The sequence below is a fragment of the Silurus meridionalis genome, chromosome 2, assembly GCF_014805685.1.
Source record: "Silurus meridionalis isolate SWU-2019-XX chromosome 2, ASM1480568v1, whole genome shotgun sequence".
Taxonomy (NCBI): Eukaryota; Metazoa; Chordata; class Actinopteri; order Siluriformes; family Siluridae; genus Silurus; species Silurus meridionalis.
This window is the reverse complement of record NC_060885.1, coordinates 10,453,523-10,474,956: the sequence shown is the minus strand read 5'-3', so window position 1 is coordinate 10,474,956 and position 21,434 is coordinate 10,453,523. Positions and strand designations below refer to the sequence as shown.

Below are 21,434 nucleotides of genomic sequence, written 5' to 3'. Positions count from 1 at the left end.
AGCATTTATTGTCATTTCTACCATATATATCTGACGCAGTACACAGTGAAATGAAACAACATTCCTCCAGAACCCTGGTGCCACATTAAACAACATAAAGCTACATCACACAACACAAGTTACATAACAGAACACAGAGTTAGGGACTAAATTAAGTGTCCTTGCCACATAAAGTGCATTGTCTGCAACTGAGTGCAAACAGTGCAAACAAAAACAGTGCAACCAAACAACACAAGACAGTGTGGGACAGATACCCAAAACACAAAATAGCGCCGACCAGTAAACCTATTGTATAATATGATTATACAGTAGTGTGCAAAAGAAGACTTTAAACAAGATTGTATTTGTAAACATACATACAATGTAGTGCAAAAACAGCAGTAGCAGCAGTCGAGAGGTGCAAAACAGCATGTAACAGTATAATATGATTAAATATAAATATAAAATTAGTGGTGGAGTAGATTAAGATGAGTAATGAGTGTGTGTTGAGTTCAGGTTGTACAGTTCACTAACACACGGTTGAGTGTGTGTGTGTGTGTGTGTGTGTGTGTGTGTGTGTGTGTGTGTGTGTGTGTTATGTACAGTTCAGTTCTGTGTGTTGAGGAGCCTGATGGCTTGAGGGAAATATTGCACAGTTTATGTGTCTTGTCCCCAGTGGTGGGCAGTCAGGGCCAGCAAGGCCTTCTCTGCTGGCCTAAACACTATCAGCAGCACTGAATACATTGACAACCAAAATTCTAATATTTGTTCCATGAAATTTTATTAATTTATTTCCAACACTCTATATTCCAGTACTTGTATGTAGATGTTAGATTATTTGTCCAATCAGATTTCAGCCTCTATGTGTTGCCATGTCAATCTAATCTGCTAAAGGCCTTCAGAATCAGTAGTGCTGGCCAATGTACCTTAAACTATATTAGCAACTATAGTCTGTTTCTTTAACCAATCCAATTTCAAATTCGCCTCACAGGGCCAGCTGACTGGCCCAGAATACTGTCAGCATTTTTCCGTCCTCTGATTTGTTGGTCAGAGGGAAACTGTTACAGACAAGTTCTACTAGCAAAACACATCTGTAATGCTCTGCAAACATTAATACATCTGAGTTAGACTTTTTTTATGCCCACAATGGCTGACGGAGGAAGAGAAATTGATTTGGTCTTGGACATTCTCAAGAAATCAATTTTTAAGAAAAGCTAGACATCGTGAGAAGAGGTCGGACAACCCCAAAGCTACCTCACTTGTCTCAGCCCTGGAATTGGTCTGTTTTGCCACTTCCAGACCAGTGCCTACAAGCTGTACCAATGGCTTACAGCCTCTGAAGAGCGGTGCAATTTATGAGTCTGCATCTCTGTTGAGTAGGTTCTATTTTATTTACATTTTTAATGTTTTTGTCAATTTATTAGACAAATATTGATTCTGAACTGCTCCAGATGATGCAGGTGCACAGTTGCGATTGTAGTGTAGAGGTTTGGAGCTTGCTTTAGTATAATAGTATTCACCCTCTCTATGCAAAATTCCTCTCTCTCTGTATTGGCATGCGTTGTTATATTGCGTTTTTTTTTATAGTATTGATGGTTTCTATAATTGCGACATGATAATGGTGGTATTAAGAGGTGGATTAAGTCGGGTAAGTTCCCAGTGAAGGCCCTGGTACCAAATGCACAGCCCGCCACTGCTCGGCCCGAATGCTTCAGAACCTGATGGCAGGAGGGTGAAGTGTGTGTAGGGGGTCGTCCACAATGCTGTTGGCTTTGTGGATGCAGTGTGTGTTGTAGACAGAGGGGAGAGTGACTCCGATGATCTTCTCTGCTGTTTTTACTATCCTATGTAGGGTCTTGTGATCTGAGACGGTGCAGTTCCCAAATAAGGCAGTGATGCAGCTGTTCAGGATGCTCTTGATGGTTCCTCTGTAAAACATGGTTAGGATGGGGGAGGGAAATGGGCTTTCCTCCAGGAAGTAGACAATATTTGGTGCTCTTGACAATCTCCACGGAGGATCCATCAATGATCAGTGGAGTGTGGCCGCTCAATGCTCTCCTGAAGTCAACAACCATCTTGTTTTGTCAACGATCAGAGACAGGTTGTTGGCTCCACACCAGGCTGTTAGCTATTGCACCGCCTCTCTGTATGCTGACTCGTCGTTCTTGCTGATGAGACCCACCCCGGTTGTGTCATTGGGGAACTTGATGATGTGATTTGAACTGTGCATTGCTACACAGTCGTGAGTCAGCAGAGTGAACAGCAGTTCGCTGAACGCACAGTCCTGCGGTGCTTCAGTGCTCAGTGTGGTGGTGCTGGAGATGCTGTTTCTGATCCAGACTGACTAAGGTCTCCCAGTAGGCTCAGCTTTTCAATCAGGAGCATCACAGGATGATTGTGTCGAATCCTGATCTGAAGTCTATGAACAGCATTTTGTACGTAAGTGTCCTTATTGTCCAGGAGGGTCCAGGGGCCAGATAGAGGGTCATGGAGATGGCATCCACCGTAGAATGGTTTGAACAATATGCAAACTGCATGGGGTCCAGTGAAGGTGAAAGCTGGGTCTTGATGTGCCTTATGACGAGCCTCTCAAAGCACTTCATTACAATGGGTGTGAGTGCGATGGGACGATAGTCATTGAGGCAGAAGACTTCATCAGCATGAGAATGATGGTCGTTGTCTTGAGGCACATAGGAACAACGGTGCTGTTTAGGGAGATGTTAAAGATGTCGGTGAAGACATCCGCTAGCTATTGTGTACATCCACATTGTTCTGCATCCCAAACCAGGTGTAGAAGTCATTCAGCGCATCTGGCAGGGAGGCATAACGGTCACAAGCGGGTAAAGCTGTCTTGTAGTTCGTGATCGCCTGGATGCCCTGCCACATGTGCCGGGTGGTGTCCGCTGTCCTTGAAGTGGCTGTAGATGCGCTTGGCGTGTGTATTCTTTGCCTCTCTGATGGCACGGGACAGTTTGGCCCTTGCTGCTCTAAAGGCGGAGTCTCTAGAATTTGGCAGCCCATGCACTTTAGCGATAATCCACGGCTTCTGGTGGGATTGTGTAGTGATGGTCTTGGTGATGGTCCAAGTTGATAAAGTCAAACATAGAGGTGGAAACTTTATGGTTTGGGGTTGTTTTGGTGCATTAAATGTTAGAGACATTCAAGGTTAAAAGAATACTGAACCAACATGGCTACTATTCCATACTACCATGCAACGGAAGGCAATTCCAACTGGATTGCAGCTAACTGGAACCAACTTCACTATACAGTACAACAAGACAATGAGCATATGCCCAGGTTCTGTAAGCATTGGGTAGAGAGCAAACATTCGGCTGGAGTGTTATCTATCATGAAATGGGCTGCCCAATCACTGCACCTAAATCCTATAGAACTGGATCAGAAGGCTTGAAAGAGATATCCAGCAAGTACAACTTTTTTAAGTTTTACAAGAGACATGGAGAAACTGTATGTCTGGATGCCAAGAGTGTGTAAAGCTGTTATTTGTGCTCAGGGAGGATTTTTTGATAATAATAAAGTTTATTAAATTTTCATACTGTCATCGTACAATTATATATTACTGTCACTGTACAATTATATATTAGTTTGTTAGGTATTTCGAAGCAGTTGGCAGGCATTTTGAATTCTAGACAGTGTTTAAAATTTTGATCTATACAACTATAGAAATTATTTAATAAAACAATTAATCTGAAATATGAAAATTACTTAAATGAAAGTGCACACAAAGCAGACTAAACACATTATGTACAGCATTATGAGTGCTTCATGGTTACTAAAGCACAGTATATATTTCAGTACATTGTGGGTTTGATATTCCATCCGAAATTCTACTCTTTGGTTCAGACCCTGTTACAAAATATCATGAATACTGATGGCAGACTTTGATTTCTGGCTGATGGATATAATATTGAGGAGGTGTGGCGGCAACAGATTCCTCTGTCAATCAGGTAACTGGCACTGGGTAAATGCCCACTTAGAGGTGCTAGTTTAAATGTGGAACACAAAACTAACGTGAGTTTTCACTTCAGGTTATAATTACAGATCAGATTAGGTTAATTTATAATTAATGTACCAAGTCTTTAATACTGTACTACCCCTGTGTTTTTTTACTTGACTCTTGGTGTTCTGCAGAAATTGTGGGTGGATAAGTGATGACATTAAATGTCTTTTAGAATGTATTCAGTAGTGTTGTAATTGTGGGTAATTTCATGATAATTAAATTAAAAGCTCTGTAATCTTAATTAGATAAGTATTCAGACCATTTATTCAATTCTCTCTTTTTGAGTAAGACTAAATCAGACTGAATGTATAGTTACTCCCATTCTTCTTGGCAGATTCGCTCAAGCCCAGAACAGACAAGGAGCGTCTTTGAACTTCCTTTTTTAGGATTTCAAACCTGACCTTTAATTATGGGCCTTTAAAGAGTAGATGTCAAACCCGCAAACATCCCAAACCATTTAGAGACGTACCAGCGCCCTTTGGATTCCACTTCATGTAGAGTTTTACATTCGAAAACATTAAAAGGCTCTGGTATGGAGGAGCTGGTGTTGGATCTATGATGATCTCAGATGTTAAGCTATTTTATGTGTTGCTCAGTAGCTCCTGGTTTTATCAACTAACTGTATAAGACTGTAGAAAGGACATTACTCATAATCACACACTCCGGTGGTCATGGTAGTTCTCACTCTCCGGTGTTTTGTATTGTTTGTAAGATTTATAATCACACTCTTCATATCACCCAAATGAGGATGGGTTCCCCTTTTGAGTCTGGTTTCTCTCAAGGTTTCTTTCTCATCACATCTAAGGGTTTTTTTCCTTGCAACAGTCACCCCCAGGCTGCTCATCACGGATAATTATACATAATTCAATTCTATTATTTCATTTCATTATTTATTATTTTTTTGTTCTATAATTCTTACATTTTGTAAAGCTGCAATGTCCATTGTGAAAAGCGCTATAGAAATAAACTTGAACTTAAACCTTTGGCTGAGCCAAAGGAATATTCAAAAACTTGACCTGAAGCTATTCAGGCTTTATCTTTGGTATATGCTTTGGGTCATTGTTGGGCTGAATGGTGAACCTTCCTCACCAGACTAAGGTCATCATTCTGGAGCAGGTTTATTTCAAGGATCTTCCTGTGTTTAGGTGCATTCATCCTTCCCTCAATTCTGACCACTTTCCCGACCCCTGTCATAGCATGATACTGTCAGCACCATGCTTCACATTAGAGATATTATTAGACAATTTATGAGCTAGGATCATTCAACCAGGGAATCTTATGGGACATTTAAGTGCTTTTAATATATATTTTACTCTGTATAGGATGTACAGTTATTGGAAAATAATAAAAAGCTAAGTGATAATCAAACCATCACACCTTCATCAATTATTTTTCTATACCCCTTTTTTGTTCCATACTCATAAAAAAATGATTCTCAATATTCTCTTGCTTGATGTAGTATTGAAAGCAGCAGTGATCTCAGGGTGGTAGATTTTCACACAGTCTTTTAAAAATGCAAAACTTTAGAGCAAAAAAAAAGCCAGTGTTAAAGGAATGGGGAAATCCTTCTTGTCTACCCATAAATATCTGGCTTCTAAAATGATGGTGATGTTCTGCTATTTGGTAGCTGTAATGTGGTACAATCACCCTTAAAACACAGTGAATGACACAGCAGTAGGACACATAGTAACCAAACTGCTAATGGACCAGCTGCAGCTATGACACAAAAACAAACCATTTGCCTTAACATTAGCCGAAACTTTCCTGCACATCAAAGCTGCTGTTTATGTAGTAAAAAAAAATACTTCTTGTTTGAGAGAGCATAATGGTTTACAAGGTCACACATACAGTGAATAAGAGCCAGGAATTACTGTATAAATTCAAAACATACATTTGTAGTAAGTTAAATAAATATTGCCATATTTAGGCTACAGTTTTATATTTGTATTACATTGCATACTGTTAAATAGTAAATAAAAAAATGGATTTATTTAACAATTGATGCATTATATATATATTTTAAGAAAACGGAGCAAATACAGCAAGTCTGAATAGACTTTATAATAGACTGAATAAAATTAAATTATAGAAGCTAATTGTCATTTACTCAATTTTGGCTCATCATAATCTGTGTTAACAGGAGTCTGGTAGTACTCAACATTTATTTTTCCTATCTTTTTTGGAGAACAGGATCGATAGAGCAATTACATAATACTTATAAAGAACTCCCATTATAAAGACAATTAAGGTGCTTAAAACAATGATTTTTAAATGAGGCTACATGAAGCTACATGAAACTCAAATTACAAACAAATATAATCCATCCCCCTCTTCCAATGCCAAGCCCATACTAAACTACAACATCTAAATTGTAGAGTAATAAATTGATAGGCATCATGACTGTGAAAATGAGACGCTTCCTTGTCCTTATTGGCTGGATGTTGGTGAATCTTATACCCATTTCACTCCTGCCATTCTTCTCCACCCACTCCACCCTGCCTGCACTCTTTTCTTTACTTCTCTAACACACTCTTCATTACTTTGCACCCCAGGTACCTGAACTCCTCCACCTTCTCCACCTCTTCTCCCCTGCAACCGCACCCCTCCACTGCCCTCCCTCTCATTCACACACATGTACTCAGTCCTGCTGCTACTGACTTTCATTCCCCTTCTATCCAGTACGTACCTCCACCTCTCCAGGCTCTTCTTAACCTGCTCGCTACTCTCAACAAATCACATTATCGTCCACAAACATCATAACCCGGACCAGTAAAAGTGTGGAGATGTTTAGGAGAGATCGCAGTGGAGTTTTTAACACGATTAACAAGATTCTGGAAGGTAAAAGGATGCCGAGGAATGAAAAAGGAGTTTGCTGGTACCAATTTTTAAAATTAAGGGAGATGTGCAGCCCTGCAGTAACTACAGGGGAATAAAGTTGATCAGTCACACTATGAAGTTATGGGAAAGAGTAGTTGAAGCCAGGCTGAGAGAAGAGGTGACTATCTGTGAGCAACAGTATGGTTTCATACTGAGGAAGAGCACTACTGATGCAATATTTGCTTTGAGAATGTTGATAGAGAAGTATAAAGAAGGTCAGAAGAAGTTGCATTGTGTGTTTGTGGATCTAGAGAAAGCATACAACAGGGTGCCAAGAGAAGAGTTGTGGTATTGTATGAGGAAGTCAGGTGTGACAGGGAAGACTCGTGACCTCGTCCGTCAACCTGTCCATCATCACTGCAAATAGGAAAGGCCTCAGAGTCAATCCTTGATGCAGTCCTACCTCCTTGAACCAGCCTGTCGTTCCTACTGCACACTTCACTGCTGTCACACTGTGCTCATACATGTCCTGCACCACCCTCACATACTTCTCTGCCACACCCGACTTCCTCATACAATACCACAACTCATCTCGCAGGTCTGCACATCTCCCTTAAACTTAAAAATTAGTACAAGCACACTCCTTCTCCATTCCTCAGGCATCCCCTCACCTTTCAGAATCTTGTTAATCGTGTTAAAAACTCCACTGCGATCTCTCCTAAACATCTCCACACTTTTACTGGTATGTCATCTGGGCCATTCTCAAAAAAGGCCCAGCAGAGGATGTACTTTCTTTGCCCATTAAGAAAGTACGGTCTGCCACAGGAGCTGTTGATGCAGTTCTACACTGCAGTCAATGAATCTGTCCTGTGCTCATCAATCACCAGCTGGTTTGGAGCAGCAATGAAACAGGATAGGAACAGACTGCAGAAAACAGTTAAAACAGCAGAAAAAAATCATTGGTGCTCCTTTGCCCACTCTTCAGGACCTGTACCATACAAAAACCAGAAACCAGGCAGGAAAAATCACTAAATGTATAGTTTTATTTTTGTCTGTACTTTGAGAGTCAATAACAGCTGGACCCAAATTCCTTGTATGTGTCAACACACTTGGCCAATAAACCTGATTCTGATCTGATTTGATCATTTCCATCCTTTTAGCAAAATCTACCACCATCTGCCCTTCCATATTCCATAGGCCATACCTACCATTCAACTCCTCATCACCTCTATTCTCTTCACCTTCATGGCCATTGAAATCTGCCCCAATCACCAATCTTTCATTTCTAGCTACACCTTCTACCACTCCATCCAATTCACTCCAGAATTTTTCTTTCTCCTCAATCGCACAACCCACTTGTGGCACATAGGCACTCATGACATTTATCATCACCCATTTAACTTCCAGCTTCACATTCATAACCCTATCAGAAACTCTCTTCACCTCCACTACACTCTTACTGTATTTTTCCTCCAGGTCATCCACATCATGAAAAATCAGTTTATACCCACCTCCAATGTTCACAGCCTTACTCCTTATCCACTTGGTCTCCTGAACACACAACATATCTACCCTTTCTCCTCTCCATCATATCAGCTTTCTCTCTCCCTTTATCAGTAATAGTACAAATATTTATAGTGCCCACCCTAAACTCCACTCTTCTACACTTCTCCTTTCCCTGCTGTCTCTGTAGAAATCATCCTTTTCTCCTTCTCTTCCTTTGGCCAACAGTAGCCCAATTTCCAAAAGAACTCTTTAGGCTAACAATACCTGTGGTGGTCATTGGTAACCCGGGCCTCGACCGATTCGGTATGAAATTCAGGTTTGTGATCCGCATATTTGGCACGTTTTATGTTGGATGCCCGTCCTAACACAACCCTCCCCATTTATCCGGCTTGGGACCGGCACTAAGGGTGAACTGGCATGTGCAACACTAATGGCTGGGTTGTTAAAAGTCATTAGTACTTTTTATTTTTATATTTCCTACTTGGATAATCTGGAAAATATGTGGAACATTATAGGAAATAATTGTTTAGGTCAGATGGTTGAGGATATTGCCTTAGAAAAGGGTATTATGTTGTTGAGAAAATTCGTTTGAAAAACTGTGGGCTGTGACAACCTGTCTGTGGGTTTACAGCAGCCTCCTGTCACTCATTCTGCAGACACTCACCAATGCCCCTTCACTCTGCTCATTTCAAGCTGTTTGGGAGAAAATTGCAGAAAACTGGTAGCTCAGCCAGATACAATTACTGTGAGACACACAAAAAAAAAAAACATAGCATGCAATGCACTCTATAAATTCAATAACAATCAAAATGCAATAAAAGCAGAATAAAAATTGTAAATTGGTAAATTATTACTATATAAAGCTTGAAATTAGCATCATTGTTACTCCTGCACTAAATGTTAATAAAACTTGTCCAAGAAAGTATTCCGACTTGCTGAGTTGCACTGAAGTTTTATATTCATTGCAGGCACTGGTCACGCTTCCTCCATTAATTAGGTGAAACATAAAACCAGATTTCCTGTTTGGGAATCAATAAAATACATCTATCCATATTTCCCAAGTGAATAAATGTTTTTGCTCATTTTTAATTCCTGAGACAACCAGGCCTTCATACAATGCAATTAATTGCCATTGTTATTCCCTGATCACATGTTTATATGCTTAGCACTCAAATCATTAAGAGCAGAGAACAGACGCAGTAACCAAGCTTTTTAATATCACTGACAGGAAAATAGCAATCTTACCTACTTTCATGGTCTTTTTTACGGTTTCAGTACAAACTAGTCCCATAAGTAATGTATTGTAGTCACACAGTGTAGCCGCAGAGAAAGTGGATCCTGCTTCTGATGCTAATTAGCCTTTACTGCTTATTTTATGTCTCTTTAATGTATGAAAACTGAGGGCTGGAAGGGAACATTTGCAGAACTCTTAGCCTATTTTATATTCCTGAATGGTTTGAGACCCTAAACGACAATTTCATCCTTTGTGACTTCAGCAAGCGAAGTGTCCAAGTCCATCTTAGAGGTGGATTACTCTAGAGCATTTATCACATAACCATCCTTTTTATCTTTTTTGTTTTATATTTGTGGGAAGAAAAGAGTTCTTTTAAGATGTGTAGGTGAGCCATTACATTCATTTTTTTCATTTTAGCAGCCGTTCGCCAAATAAAACTATGAGGATGGTGGATTGCGCTCGGCTGGGGTTTACTGCCTACTGCAGGGGTGACATTGAGGAAAATGATTCTCTTCTGTTGTTGATATGCAATGGATTAACTTAATTTTCTTTTAAATTACATTAATGAGATAGGGACAACAATAAGCTGAGTAATACAATATGTCCTGAAAATAGTACCTTTTGTAGAACATCTCTCTGTGTGTCTCTGTGAAAGTTTTTAATGTTAATTCGTGTAATTTTTGTTAATGTCGAATTAAAGAAATAATTCGTTTTATGAGAGGTACTTAACTTATGTACTGTGCAAATAAACAAGCTTTCTCTCTAGAAGCACTAGAACAATGAATGCTGGAATGGATATGAAACAGGCAGCACATCAGGGTGGAAATCAGATTCGCTTTCAAGCAGCACGCCCCCGGATCCAAAGCAAACTCGATGAACTGAAACCGCTACGTCTAATGGATGAACACAGTGGGCTCATCATGCTGAAGCTCATCTCAAAGACTGCTGGTGTCTGTAGACAGCTCACATGCTTCATTGGACTTGTTTACAGCCTTTCCAATGATGAGGCAGCAGAAATATGCCTCACAGAATCTGCAGTGGGCTTTCTGTTCCCAGGCATGCTTGACTGAAAAGGAACTTGATTGAAAATGCATTACAAAATGCACATGAACTTAATCCAAATCGCAGTTTAAATTGTCATACAAGACATCATGTCAGCTGTAAACAGAATTGAAAATTCTCAGCACATTTCAACATACTGTTTTTACAGGAAAACCACAGCATCTAAATTCTGCACAGAAAAAAATAAAATAATAAATAAAAATACCTAAATTATCACATTATATTAGGATATCAATTATTGCATATAACAGACTGATGATGAGTTATCACATATATATTAAAAAATGGGTTGTGTATAATAATAAATATATAATAAATATTTGGAGTTCTGTCTACATGTTCTCTCAATGAATGAATGGGTTTTCTGGATTTTCCCACTCCCACTTTTCCCACTCCCACACTATTTTACCTCTAGGAGCATTTCTCAAGTCATCCTTAATATTTGCAAACCAATATATAAAAAGCAATTTAAACAAACAGCACAAAACATTGGAGTTTCTGCAATAGCCTGTACTATTCTCAAAATCATTAGTTCATCTCTTAAAAGTAAATATTTGGGTCAATGAACATCTCATTTCCAGCAGAATAACAAGTCCTTTTTTTCCATTGTTCACAAATATAGTCAAAATGTTTAGTAATGTTGTCAGTATGATGGCACACAGTTTCAGTATTTTTCTGATATAAACTATGGTTTGGATTACAATGATCAATATTGCATGAGGCTGAATTTCTTCTGTATGGTATATATGAATTTCAGCAGCACAAATTTATTAATTTATTTGATTGCATATTTAATTCATATTGATTGCAAGAGACTGGACAGGATTCACACTTTTACTGTACTGTACAAGTTTTCTTTTATTTCTTAGTTGTTCATCCATTTTCAGAATATATAATTCTTTGTTTTTCTCTGTCAGTATACACTCTCCAATTGAAGCTCCACAAGATTCATCTTTGACCTGTTTTAAAGAACTAGTTGATTATTGGTTGATCTGATGTCACTCTCCCGTATTAGTGACATTCAAGATTTATCTGCACAATTCATCAATTCAAGTCCCATTTACTAAAAAAATTTTAATACAAATTTTAGATGACAGATGATGACAACTGGTTTACAGTTTTCCTCAGTTGCTTTGGAGCGTTTCTCAGATCAGAAATGAAACTACTTGTTCAACCTCCACATTATTTAGTCATTTATGCTCATCATTAGAACATTTCTTGTTGCTTTGATCAAATTGTGAATGCTTTAGTACAGTCATTTCATCGATTGTGTACAATTGTCTGCTGTTTTCTACATTATCAATTGTTGATCAAAATATAATATACTATTTTCACCTAAATAGTCTTAACCCCAAAACATCTCAGCATCAGCTCATTAAATAAGTCATTGAATGCAAAATGGTTAAACCAGTTGTCATCATGTCATCTAAAATTTCTATTAAATGGGACTTGAATTGATGAATTGTGCAGATGAATCTTGAATGTCACTAATACAGGAGAGTGACATCAGATCAACCAATATTTAACTAGTTCTTTAAAACAGGTCAAAGGTGAATCTTGTGGAGCCTTAATTGGAAAGTGTATACAGACAGTGCAAAACAAAGAACTAGAAATTCTGAAATTGGATGAAATGGAAAACTAAGAAACAAACAAACACTAGTACAGTACAGTAAAAGTGTGAATCCTGTCTGGTCTCTTGCAATCAATATAAATCAAATATGCAATCATATAAATGAATTTGTGCTGCTGAGATTAATAGACATCTTACAGAAGGAAGTCAAGTTTTGTGCATTTCAGTCACGGTGATCCAAACCATTGTTTATATCAAGAAATCCTGAAACTGGGCAGCATCATACTGACAACATGACTAAACATTTTGATGATTTTGTTTGTGAACAATGACAAAGAGACTTTTAATTCTGATGAGAATGACATGTTCATTGACACAAATGCTTACTTTTGAGAGATGAACTAAGGATTTTGAGAAAAGTACAGGCTTTTGCAAGAAATACAATGTTTGAATGTACTAAAGCATTTGCAATTTGATCAAAGCAACAAGAAATGTTCTTATGATGAGCACAAATTAATAAATGATATGGAGGTTGAACAAGTAGTTTTCAGAATTTCATTTCTGATCTGAGAAACGCCCCAAAGCAAATGAGAAAAACGCCAAAGTAAACCTCATTTCCTTCTACACTCTGCAAGTAAACGGAACTCTGTTGTGTTTCTGCTTTTCCACCCGGACACCGTTTGAAGAGGCAACTTCCGCTTTACATTGCGTGCCTCTGTTTTCCCAGCCAGATCTCTTCGGCACTTTCAGACGCGGAACAGAATTGTTTATTGGATCAAAGAAGCCTGAATTAAGGTATTATACGAATAGAGGAACACTTTTAAATGGTATTTGTGTAGAACTCAGTATTAAAGTATAAATTAATGGGCAGGTTATGAGCGGCTTGAAGCTAGCTAAGGAATTAGCAAGCGATGAAACAAAACGGGCAACTTTAGCTTAAGCTACTACCTAGCGTATTGTGTGCAAGCGGCCAGCGTGTGTTTAGTTCAGTTGTTTATACTTTACATTATATTTATTATTTTTTAGATAACATCATTTATATTTGGTGTATTTTTCGGTAGAACATGTTTGAAGAAGTTATCTAGCTGTGCAGCCCATTAACCCCCAGGGTTAGTTTGCTCTTCCTCAGAACGACCTTAAAGCTCAGTTGAGTGTTTCTGTTTCTGATGCCCCCTTCCAGCACACCATACTAGACCCTGGAACTGCTCTGTGTAGGAGTTACACATGTGAAAACATTATTGAATATGTTGTGTGAGTAAGGGAAGAGGGAGAAATTGTTCATACTAACAAATTAACTACAGTCATTAACAGTGTACCTACGTCACAGGTGTGTGTGTGATATTGGATGATCAGAAGTTCGTGAGTTTAACCCTCAACTGTTTAGTTGTGTAAGTGTCTGCCAAATGTTCTAACTGTAATGTAGTAAAAATGTGCACCTGACTTGTGGAAAAGCAAAAGGGTTTCGGCTGAAAGATCTTTGTCTGTGTGAAGTGTTGCTGAGCCTGTGGGAGGAGGTGAAGCTGTTTTAAAATACCAAATAGCTGATGTTATTAGACATTCATTAAAAAAAAAAAAAAAAATTCCAATGCAAACACGTGCAGTTGGATTTCTGTTGAAGCTTCTCATCACTGGAAAGAAGAAATCTTTTAATCCGTAGTTACTTTACTTTTCACTCCATTGACTCCCATTCAATGCATGTATACAGTAGACACTGGAAGCTCAGTAGGACCAAGTTTCACATATTTCTGACCCCAAAGTTCAATTCGTATCGCATAATGCTGAGTGACTGATGGAAGATCGATACCATTAATAGATGAAGGAAATCTGATTATAAGCGTTGACACATTTTTCGGTTTTCTACACAATTTAAAATAATAAAATAAACAAATAAACCTGCCGTGTTGTACATTTTAACATCATATCCGTTTGCTGAATTTCCGCTGCTGGTATGCGAAAAGAAAAAGTTGCGTGCTAAAAGCCTAGTGTGACTGCGTATTTTTGTCTTCTAGTTTAGTTTCTTAACAAAACGTTTTTGCATTTTGCTATAAGTATCTTAAACACAGAGCTACAAATACTATGAGACATATTTGATGTTCTCTTCCATGGACTTTATTATTTATTTTTTAAGGAACACAGCATGCAGTATGTTAGCGATAGTAAGATCGGATCATTTGTTACTTGTTTGTTAGTTGTTGTTTTTTTAACAAGATGAACAAATCTATTTTTATTATTTTGGGTTTTTTTTCCTTTGATCAGAAATAAAATCAAATGTTATATTTTCAATAAGCAGATCCTGTTTACATCTACACTAGGGAGGCACCAAAATGAAAATTCTGGGCCGAAACAAAAAAAATCAGGAGGCGCTTAGCCGAAAACTAAAAATGACCTATTTTAAATTGCCTCTAAATACTTTTTGTATAATTGTTTGAATCAATATTAGACTTTTTCATTTTGTGAAATTTTATTGATCTGAACTGAAAAATGTCAAACCAATAAAATAATCACATTTAAAAAAATGTATGAAAGTATCAAAACTAATCGGAAAAAAAATTAAACAAACCAAATGCTAAAGAAAATATTTTGGAACAAACTTAAATATATTATTCTCCATTGAGTTCTTTTCAACATATTAACATTTATCACTGTCCTGTTCTTGCAGTCCCACTCAATTGCGATTTTCAATTTGGCACATAACTATTTTGTTTCACGAATTGTCCCGATTTCATTTCATCTTAAGAAATGAGTAGAATTACAAGAAACCGTAGATATTTTTGGTTTGTATTTTTGGCCTTTTTTATTTATTTTTTGGCCAAACCGATAATGGCATTTTCGGACAAAAGTTTTTGCCGACGTTTGTCACGTGACTCTTGTAAACGCTGTGCAGATATATATGTATATGTAACTGCACAGCGTATACGGGAGTCATGTGACAATAGAGCGAACGACTCTGACCAGAGGACTCATTAGATCAATACTCAATTCTGTTTCCTGTGTAATTCGCTGCATAGCTTAGATGGAAGTCACATGATAAAAGAGCGAATGACTAAGATTATAAGAATTTAGAGATAAACTACTCGATTCTGTTTCCTGTACATAACCTATGCAGATTTTGCGATGCTTTGCTTATGTGCGTCCAGCAGAAAATGAACGAATCACTCATTGAGTCTAGTCGTTCATCTGAGTCAAATTGAAGACTCATTCAAAATGAACGAGTTGTTCATGAAAGACCCGTCACTACAGCATGTTGGTTTTATGTATTAGTTTTACGGTCAGTGTAACAAAACGTTTGTGGCCCTTACAGTTTCTTCAGAGTTGCAGGCAGATAGTAGTATAACATGTCTTTGTGCTGTAGAATTAATTTTCCTCTACTTGAATTAAGAGACCCAAACCTTTTTTAACTTGACAATTGCCCTGTGTAAGTGAGCTTCATGCAGACCAATCGGGGGAGTGGTAGCTGCAGCGGTTAAGGCGCTGGGTTACCGATCGGAAGGTTGGGGGTTTAAGCCCCGGTATCGCCAAGCTTCCACTCTTGGGCCCTTGAGCAAGGCCCTTAACCCTCTATGCTCCAGGGGCGCCGTATCATGGCCGACCCTGCGCTCTGACCCCAGCTTCTAAGCAAGCTGGGATATGCGAAGAACAAATTTCACTGTGCTGTAATGTATATGTGACAAATAAAGGCTATTCTATTCTGCTATTCTTAAAAAAAAAAAAATCAACAATCTGAATTCGATTGTTGCGCTTCTGAGTTGGTCTATTACTTGATTCTATCACACTCTGGTACATCACCATTCAACTTGCACAAGTACAGCACAATGTGCATATTGAACATTTTGGTGTGGTATAATAACGTATGAATATTACACTGGCTAAAACCGATGCGCATATTATTTATGTTCTGGACAAAAGCCTACCCGAGTACGAGTTACATTCTTGGGAATTGTTCAACGCAGCTGAACTCTGAGCAACTTCTGGGTGTAGTCTCAGGTTTAGTTCTCTGGTGCGTTTTCTGGCCCACATGACGACTTTTACGTTACAGATTTTGTGATCGGTTTCAGACTAAACTGCCAGTGTGACTGTTAGTGTTACTAGAACAAGAACAAGAAGCTTGTGATGTGGGTGGTAGTGTAACAAAATGATTTATCGGCATGTTGCCTGCTTTTTAATTACCTTTGTCGTAAAACGCATTAAAAATGATTTAGAATTTATAGAAAATGAAGGCTTTTACCCTACCATTATTGTTTGGATAGAAATGTAATTTATAAAATGCCTGTGTGAAACTGGAGAAGGTCAAATTGGTCTGTGCTTGGGTCATTCCACTAAAAGCTGCTTTGTGATCATTCATTCATTCAATGTCAGGTCTTTAGCACGATTTGCTGCTTCACAGTAATCCTTTTTTTTTCTCCCAATTAGATTTTGTGGAGCTTAAATGTTCTTTGATTTTTATTTATTTATTTCTTTTAATCTCATCTTTTTTAAAAGCGTCCAGCTTTAAAATATGCAGTTTAATATGCAGTTTATATGCAGGTATTTAATTGAGCTGTGAGAAATGGAAAGGATTTGCAGGAATAAATTCGAATGATTTCATCCAGCTTTTCTTGGTCTCCCTTCTCCTCAGTGACTCGGCGTGTGACCTGTAAGCGAAGATGACGGACCGCTACAACATTCACAGCCAGCTGGAGCACCTGCAGTCGAAGTATATTGGCACAGGACATGCAGACACCACTAAGTGGGAGTGGCTGGTGAACCAGCACAGAGACTCGTACTGCTCCTACATGGGCCACTTTGACCTCCTCAATCACTTTTCTGTCGCGGAGAATGAGAGCAAGGCTCGTGTGCGCTTTAATCTGATGGAGAAGATGCTGCAGCCATGCGGACCTCCTGCTGACAAACCCGAGGATGCTTAGGATAACGCTTCACTCGGAGAGGACTTTTAAGTTTATAGGGGTAAATTGTGAATGAGATTTTGACGCCTTTTTTTTGTTGTTTTTTTCAGTTAATTTAGTTAAGTTCCTTTTTCCCATTTTGTATTGTTTATCTTAAGAAAATAAAGTGGAAGATTGTTTGAATTTATCAACAAAATACAATCTCGCTCTATTCTTTTTTTGCAGATAAAACAAAATATCGCTTCATTGGTGCGATACGAGGGATTCTGTGGGGTCTTAAATCATTTTGAAAAGGTCTTCATTTTCTGATGTCCATGTAATGCTACCTCTAATGTTTATCGAAATGCTCCCGCAGCACTCTAGAATGTTTGTTTATGTAACGGTGGTGTCCGTTCTTTTGCTCTTTCAAATATAACATATTACGACAACAAATAAGACCAACGGCCAATCAGCTTTTTGTTATTGGCACGAATCTCTTGGATTGTAACCAGATTTTATTTTTCAGCGATAAAGATCAATTTAGGGCTTGGTAAAGGCCGGGTGCTAACAACGTATTTACGTGTGTGTCTTTTGATGGTGTGAAAATCAGTTTAAAATTTAATTCTTTATTTTAATAAGGTCTTAAAATGTCTTCAATTTGACTTTGTGAAACCGACAGAAGCCCTGGATTTGTAAGATAGAAAGAAAAATGCTGCAAGTTGAGGAAATGAGACCGCTAGCATTCCTAATGAGTAAAGTAATGATTTCTATAGATATACAGTGCCTTGCGAAAGTATTCGGCCCCCTTGAACTTTTTGACCTTTTGCCACATTTCAGGCTTCAAACATAAAGATATGAAACTGTAATTTTTTGTGAAGAATCAACAACAAGTGGGACACAATCATGAAGTGGAACGAAATTTATTGGATATTTCAAACTTTTTTAACTGAAAAATTGGTCGTGCAAAATTATTCAGCCCCTTTACTTTCAGTGCAGCAAACTCTCTCCAGAAGTTCAGTGAGGATCTCTGAATAATCCAATGTTGACCTAAATGACTAATGATGATAAATAGAATCCACCTGTGTGTAATCAAGTCTTCGAATAAATGCACCTGCACTGTGATAGTCCCAGAGGTCCGTTTAAAGCGCAGAGAGCATCATGAAGAACAAGGAACACACCAGGCAGGTCCGAGATACTGTTGTGGAGAAGTTTAAAGCGGATTTGGATACAAAAGATTTCCCAAGCTTTAAACATCCCAAGGAGCACTGTGCAAGCGATAATATTGAAATGGAAGGAGTATCAGGCCACTGCAAATCTACCAAGACCTGGCCGTCCCTCTAAACTTTCAGCTCATACAAGGAGAAGACTGATCAGAGATGCAGCCAAGAGGCCCATGATCACTCTGGATGAACTGCAGAGATCTACAGCTGAGGTGGGAGACTCTGTACATAGGACAACAATCAGTCGTATACTGCACAAATCTGGCCTTTATGGAAGAGTGGCAAGAAGAAAGCCATTTCTTAAAGATATCCATAAAAAGTGTCGTTTAAAGTTTGCCACAAGCCACCTGGGAGACACACCAAACATGTGGAAGAAGGTGCTCTGGTCAGATGAAACCAAAATCTAACTTTTTGGCAACAATGCAAAACGTTATGTTTGGCGTAAAAGCAACACAGCTCATCACCCTGAACACACCATCCCCACTGTTAAACATGGTGGTGGCAGCATCATGGTTTGGGCCTGCTTTTCTTCAGCAGGGACAGGGAAGATGGTTAAAATTGATGGGAAGATGGATGGAGCCAAATACAGGACCATTCTGGAAGAAAACCTGATGGAGTCTGCAAAAGACCTGAGACTGGGACGGAGATTTGTCTTCCAACAAGACAATGATCCAAAACATAAAGCAAAATCTACAATGGAATGGTTCACAAATAAACATATCCAGGTGTTAGAATGGCCAAGTCAAAGTCCAGACCTGAATCCAATCAAGAATCTGTGGAAAGAACTGAAAACTGCTGTTCACAAATGCTCTCCATCCAACCTTACTGAGCTCGAGCTGTTTTGCAAGGAGAAATGGGCAAAAATTTCAGTCTCTCGATGTGCAAAACTGATAGAGACATACCCCAAGCGACTTACAGCTGTAATCGCAGCAAAAGGTGGCGCTACAAAGTATTAACTTAAGGGGGCTGAATAATTTTGCACGCCCAATTTTTCAGTTTTTTATTTGTTAAAAAAGTTTGAAATATCCAATAAATTTCGTTCCACTTCATGATTGTGTCCCACTTGTTGATTCGTCACAAAAAATTACAGTTTTATATCTTTATGTTTGAAGCCTGAAATGTGGCAAAAGTTCGCAAAGTTCAAGGGGGCCGAATACTTTCGCAAGGCACTGTACATATAGAAATAGGGCTTGTTTACATTTGTATTAATTGTTTAAGTAAAAGTTCTGGCACATACAATTATGTACACAAATTATACAGTAATTGGTCAAAATTATTGGGAAATAGGACTTTTCTGGACTTAAGGTGAAATGTAAAAAAAAATCTCAGGTGTCCACAAAATTTCATTTATGTAATGTAAATCAAGATTTGAGTTTTATGGTTTAACATGACAAGCTGTGTTTAACTAATTAACCTCAACTAAGAAACAGAAATGCTGGTAAGGAACTAACTTGTACTTCATATGTTTGAACATAATAAACGTAACCATAAGCTAATAAAATGTATGATTTCAGTATGAAAAAACACTTTGACCTGCAGCAGTAGGAAAATTCTCACGTTCCAGAAATCAGTGTAACATTGTACTAGAGGTCGACCAATTGATCGGGCCGATTTTTGGCATTTTGTAATTACTTGGTCGATTTTGCTGTAAATTAAGTTGATTTATTAGGCAGGCGCATCTGACACAATAAACCGCGTGTACGTTCTGTGATGCGTGAGAGACATAACCTTCCCATACCAGCAGGTGGCAGTAGTCTGTATTCCGCATTCAAACAGGTAAACCAAAAAAAGCTAGAACTGTAAATACATGGCAGTAAATAAAACCCTTTTGTGGCTCCCTGCTTGATGTGTTGTTCTTTCTTTCTTTGGAATAAATCCTTACTTTTATTCGCATGCTCCGGATGAGTTGTAAGATTTTAGTTGAGTTTATATGGTTTCAGCGCTTCAACGAATAAAATCTTTAAGCACAGTGTACACTGTGGTCTGCCATATTTTATGTGCGAGTCGTCAAATTTACGCAGTTTCGTTTTTTTATACATAAGACACTTCTGTTTTAACCGTCTCAGCCGAGCCTTTGCATAAAGAGTCTTCGCATTTATCAGCGTGTTCATGGCCGTTCTGTGCACTAGTACATCAACGGAGGTTTTGGTGATGTTTCAGCATAGTGTGCTGCATAAAATTAATATTTTATTTTTTTATATTTCAAATTTTTTTTATTCAGAATTGGTTGACAATCCTGACATACAGGTAAGATATTTTTAAAAAATAATTTTCTAATCTAGATTCTAGAATTTCTATGCGGTCCCCCTAGTGACATCTGGTGGCCCCTATTTTGAGAACCACTAATATAAAGCAAGGACTGTTGCCACCTGCTAGTGCAATCATTACTAACGGATTCCTGCTCAACATGCAGAATCAGCTAAAAAACAACTGACGCCGTCCGACCAGAGTCAACGGTGCAGGAAAAAATCCCACCCAACATTCCCCGACAAAACACATCCGATAAATTCCCGTCAGCTTTGTGTATCCTGGGTTTAAGTACTTATCGTTCGTTTTCACCAAAGCCTTTTATATTTATTAATAAGATATATATACATGTCCAAACCATCTCAATCTCTCCTCCCTCACTTTGTCTCCAAACGTCCTACATGTGTTGTCCCTCTAATAAACTCATTTCTAATCCTGTCTATCGTCGTCACTCCCAATGAAAACCTCTACATCTTCAGCTCTGCTACCTCCAGCTCCACCTCCTGTCTTTTAGTCATGGCCACTGTCTCTAAACCGTACAACATCGCAGGTCTCACCACAGTCCTATAAACTTTCCCTTTCACTCCTGTAAATATCCTTCTGTCACAAATCACTCCTGCCACTCTCCTCCACCCACTCCACCCTGCCTGCACTCTTTTCTTTACTTCTCTAACACACTCTCCATTACTTTGCATTGTTGACCCCAGGTACCTGAACTCCTCCACCTTCTCCACCTCTTCTCCCTGCAACCGCATCACTCCACTGCTCTCCCTCTCATTCACACACATGTACTCTGTCTTACTCCTACTGACTTTCATTCCCCTTCTCTCCAGCGCATACCTCTACCTCTCCAAGCTCTTCTCAACCTGCTCCCTACTCTCACCACAAATCACATTATCGTCCACAAACATCATAGTCC

At 38.6% G+C, this 21,434-nt stretch overlaps 1 protein-coding gene across 1 annotated transcript; it reads left to right on the top strand.

Annotated features, from left to right (window-relative positions):
* Positions 1–12,821: 12,821 nt before the first annotated feature.
* Positions 12,822–17,265, top strand: sf3b5 (splicing factor 3b, subunit 5). Its single transcript, XM_046863510.1, has 2 exons — positions 12,822–12,981; positions 16,802–17,265. The coding sequence occupies exon 2, from the start codon at positions 16,830–16,832 to the stop codon at positions 17,088–17,090; it is 261 nt and encodes an 86-aa protein (XP_046719466.1). The 5' UTR covers positions 12,822–12,981; positions 16,802–16,829; the 3' UTR covers positions 17,091–17,265.
* The last annotated feature ends 4,169 nt before the right edge of the window (positions 17,266–21,434 follow it).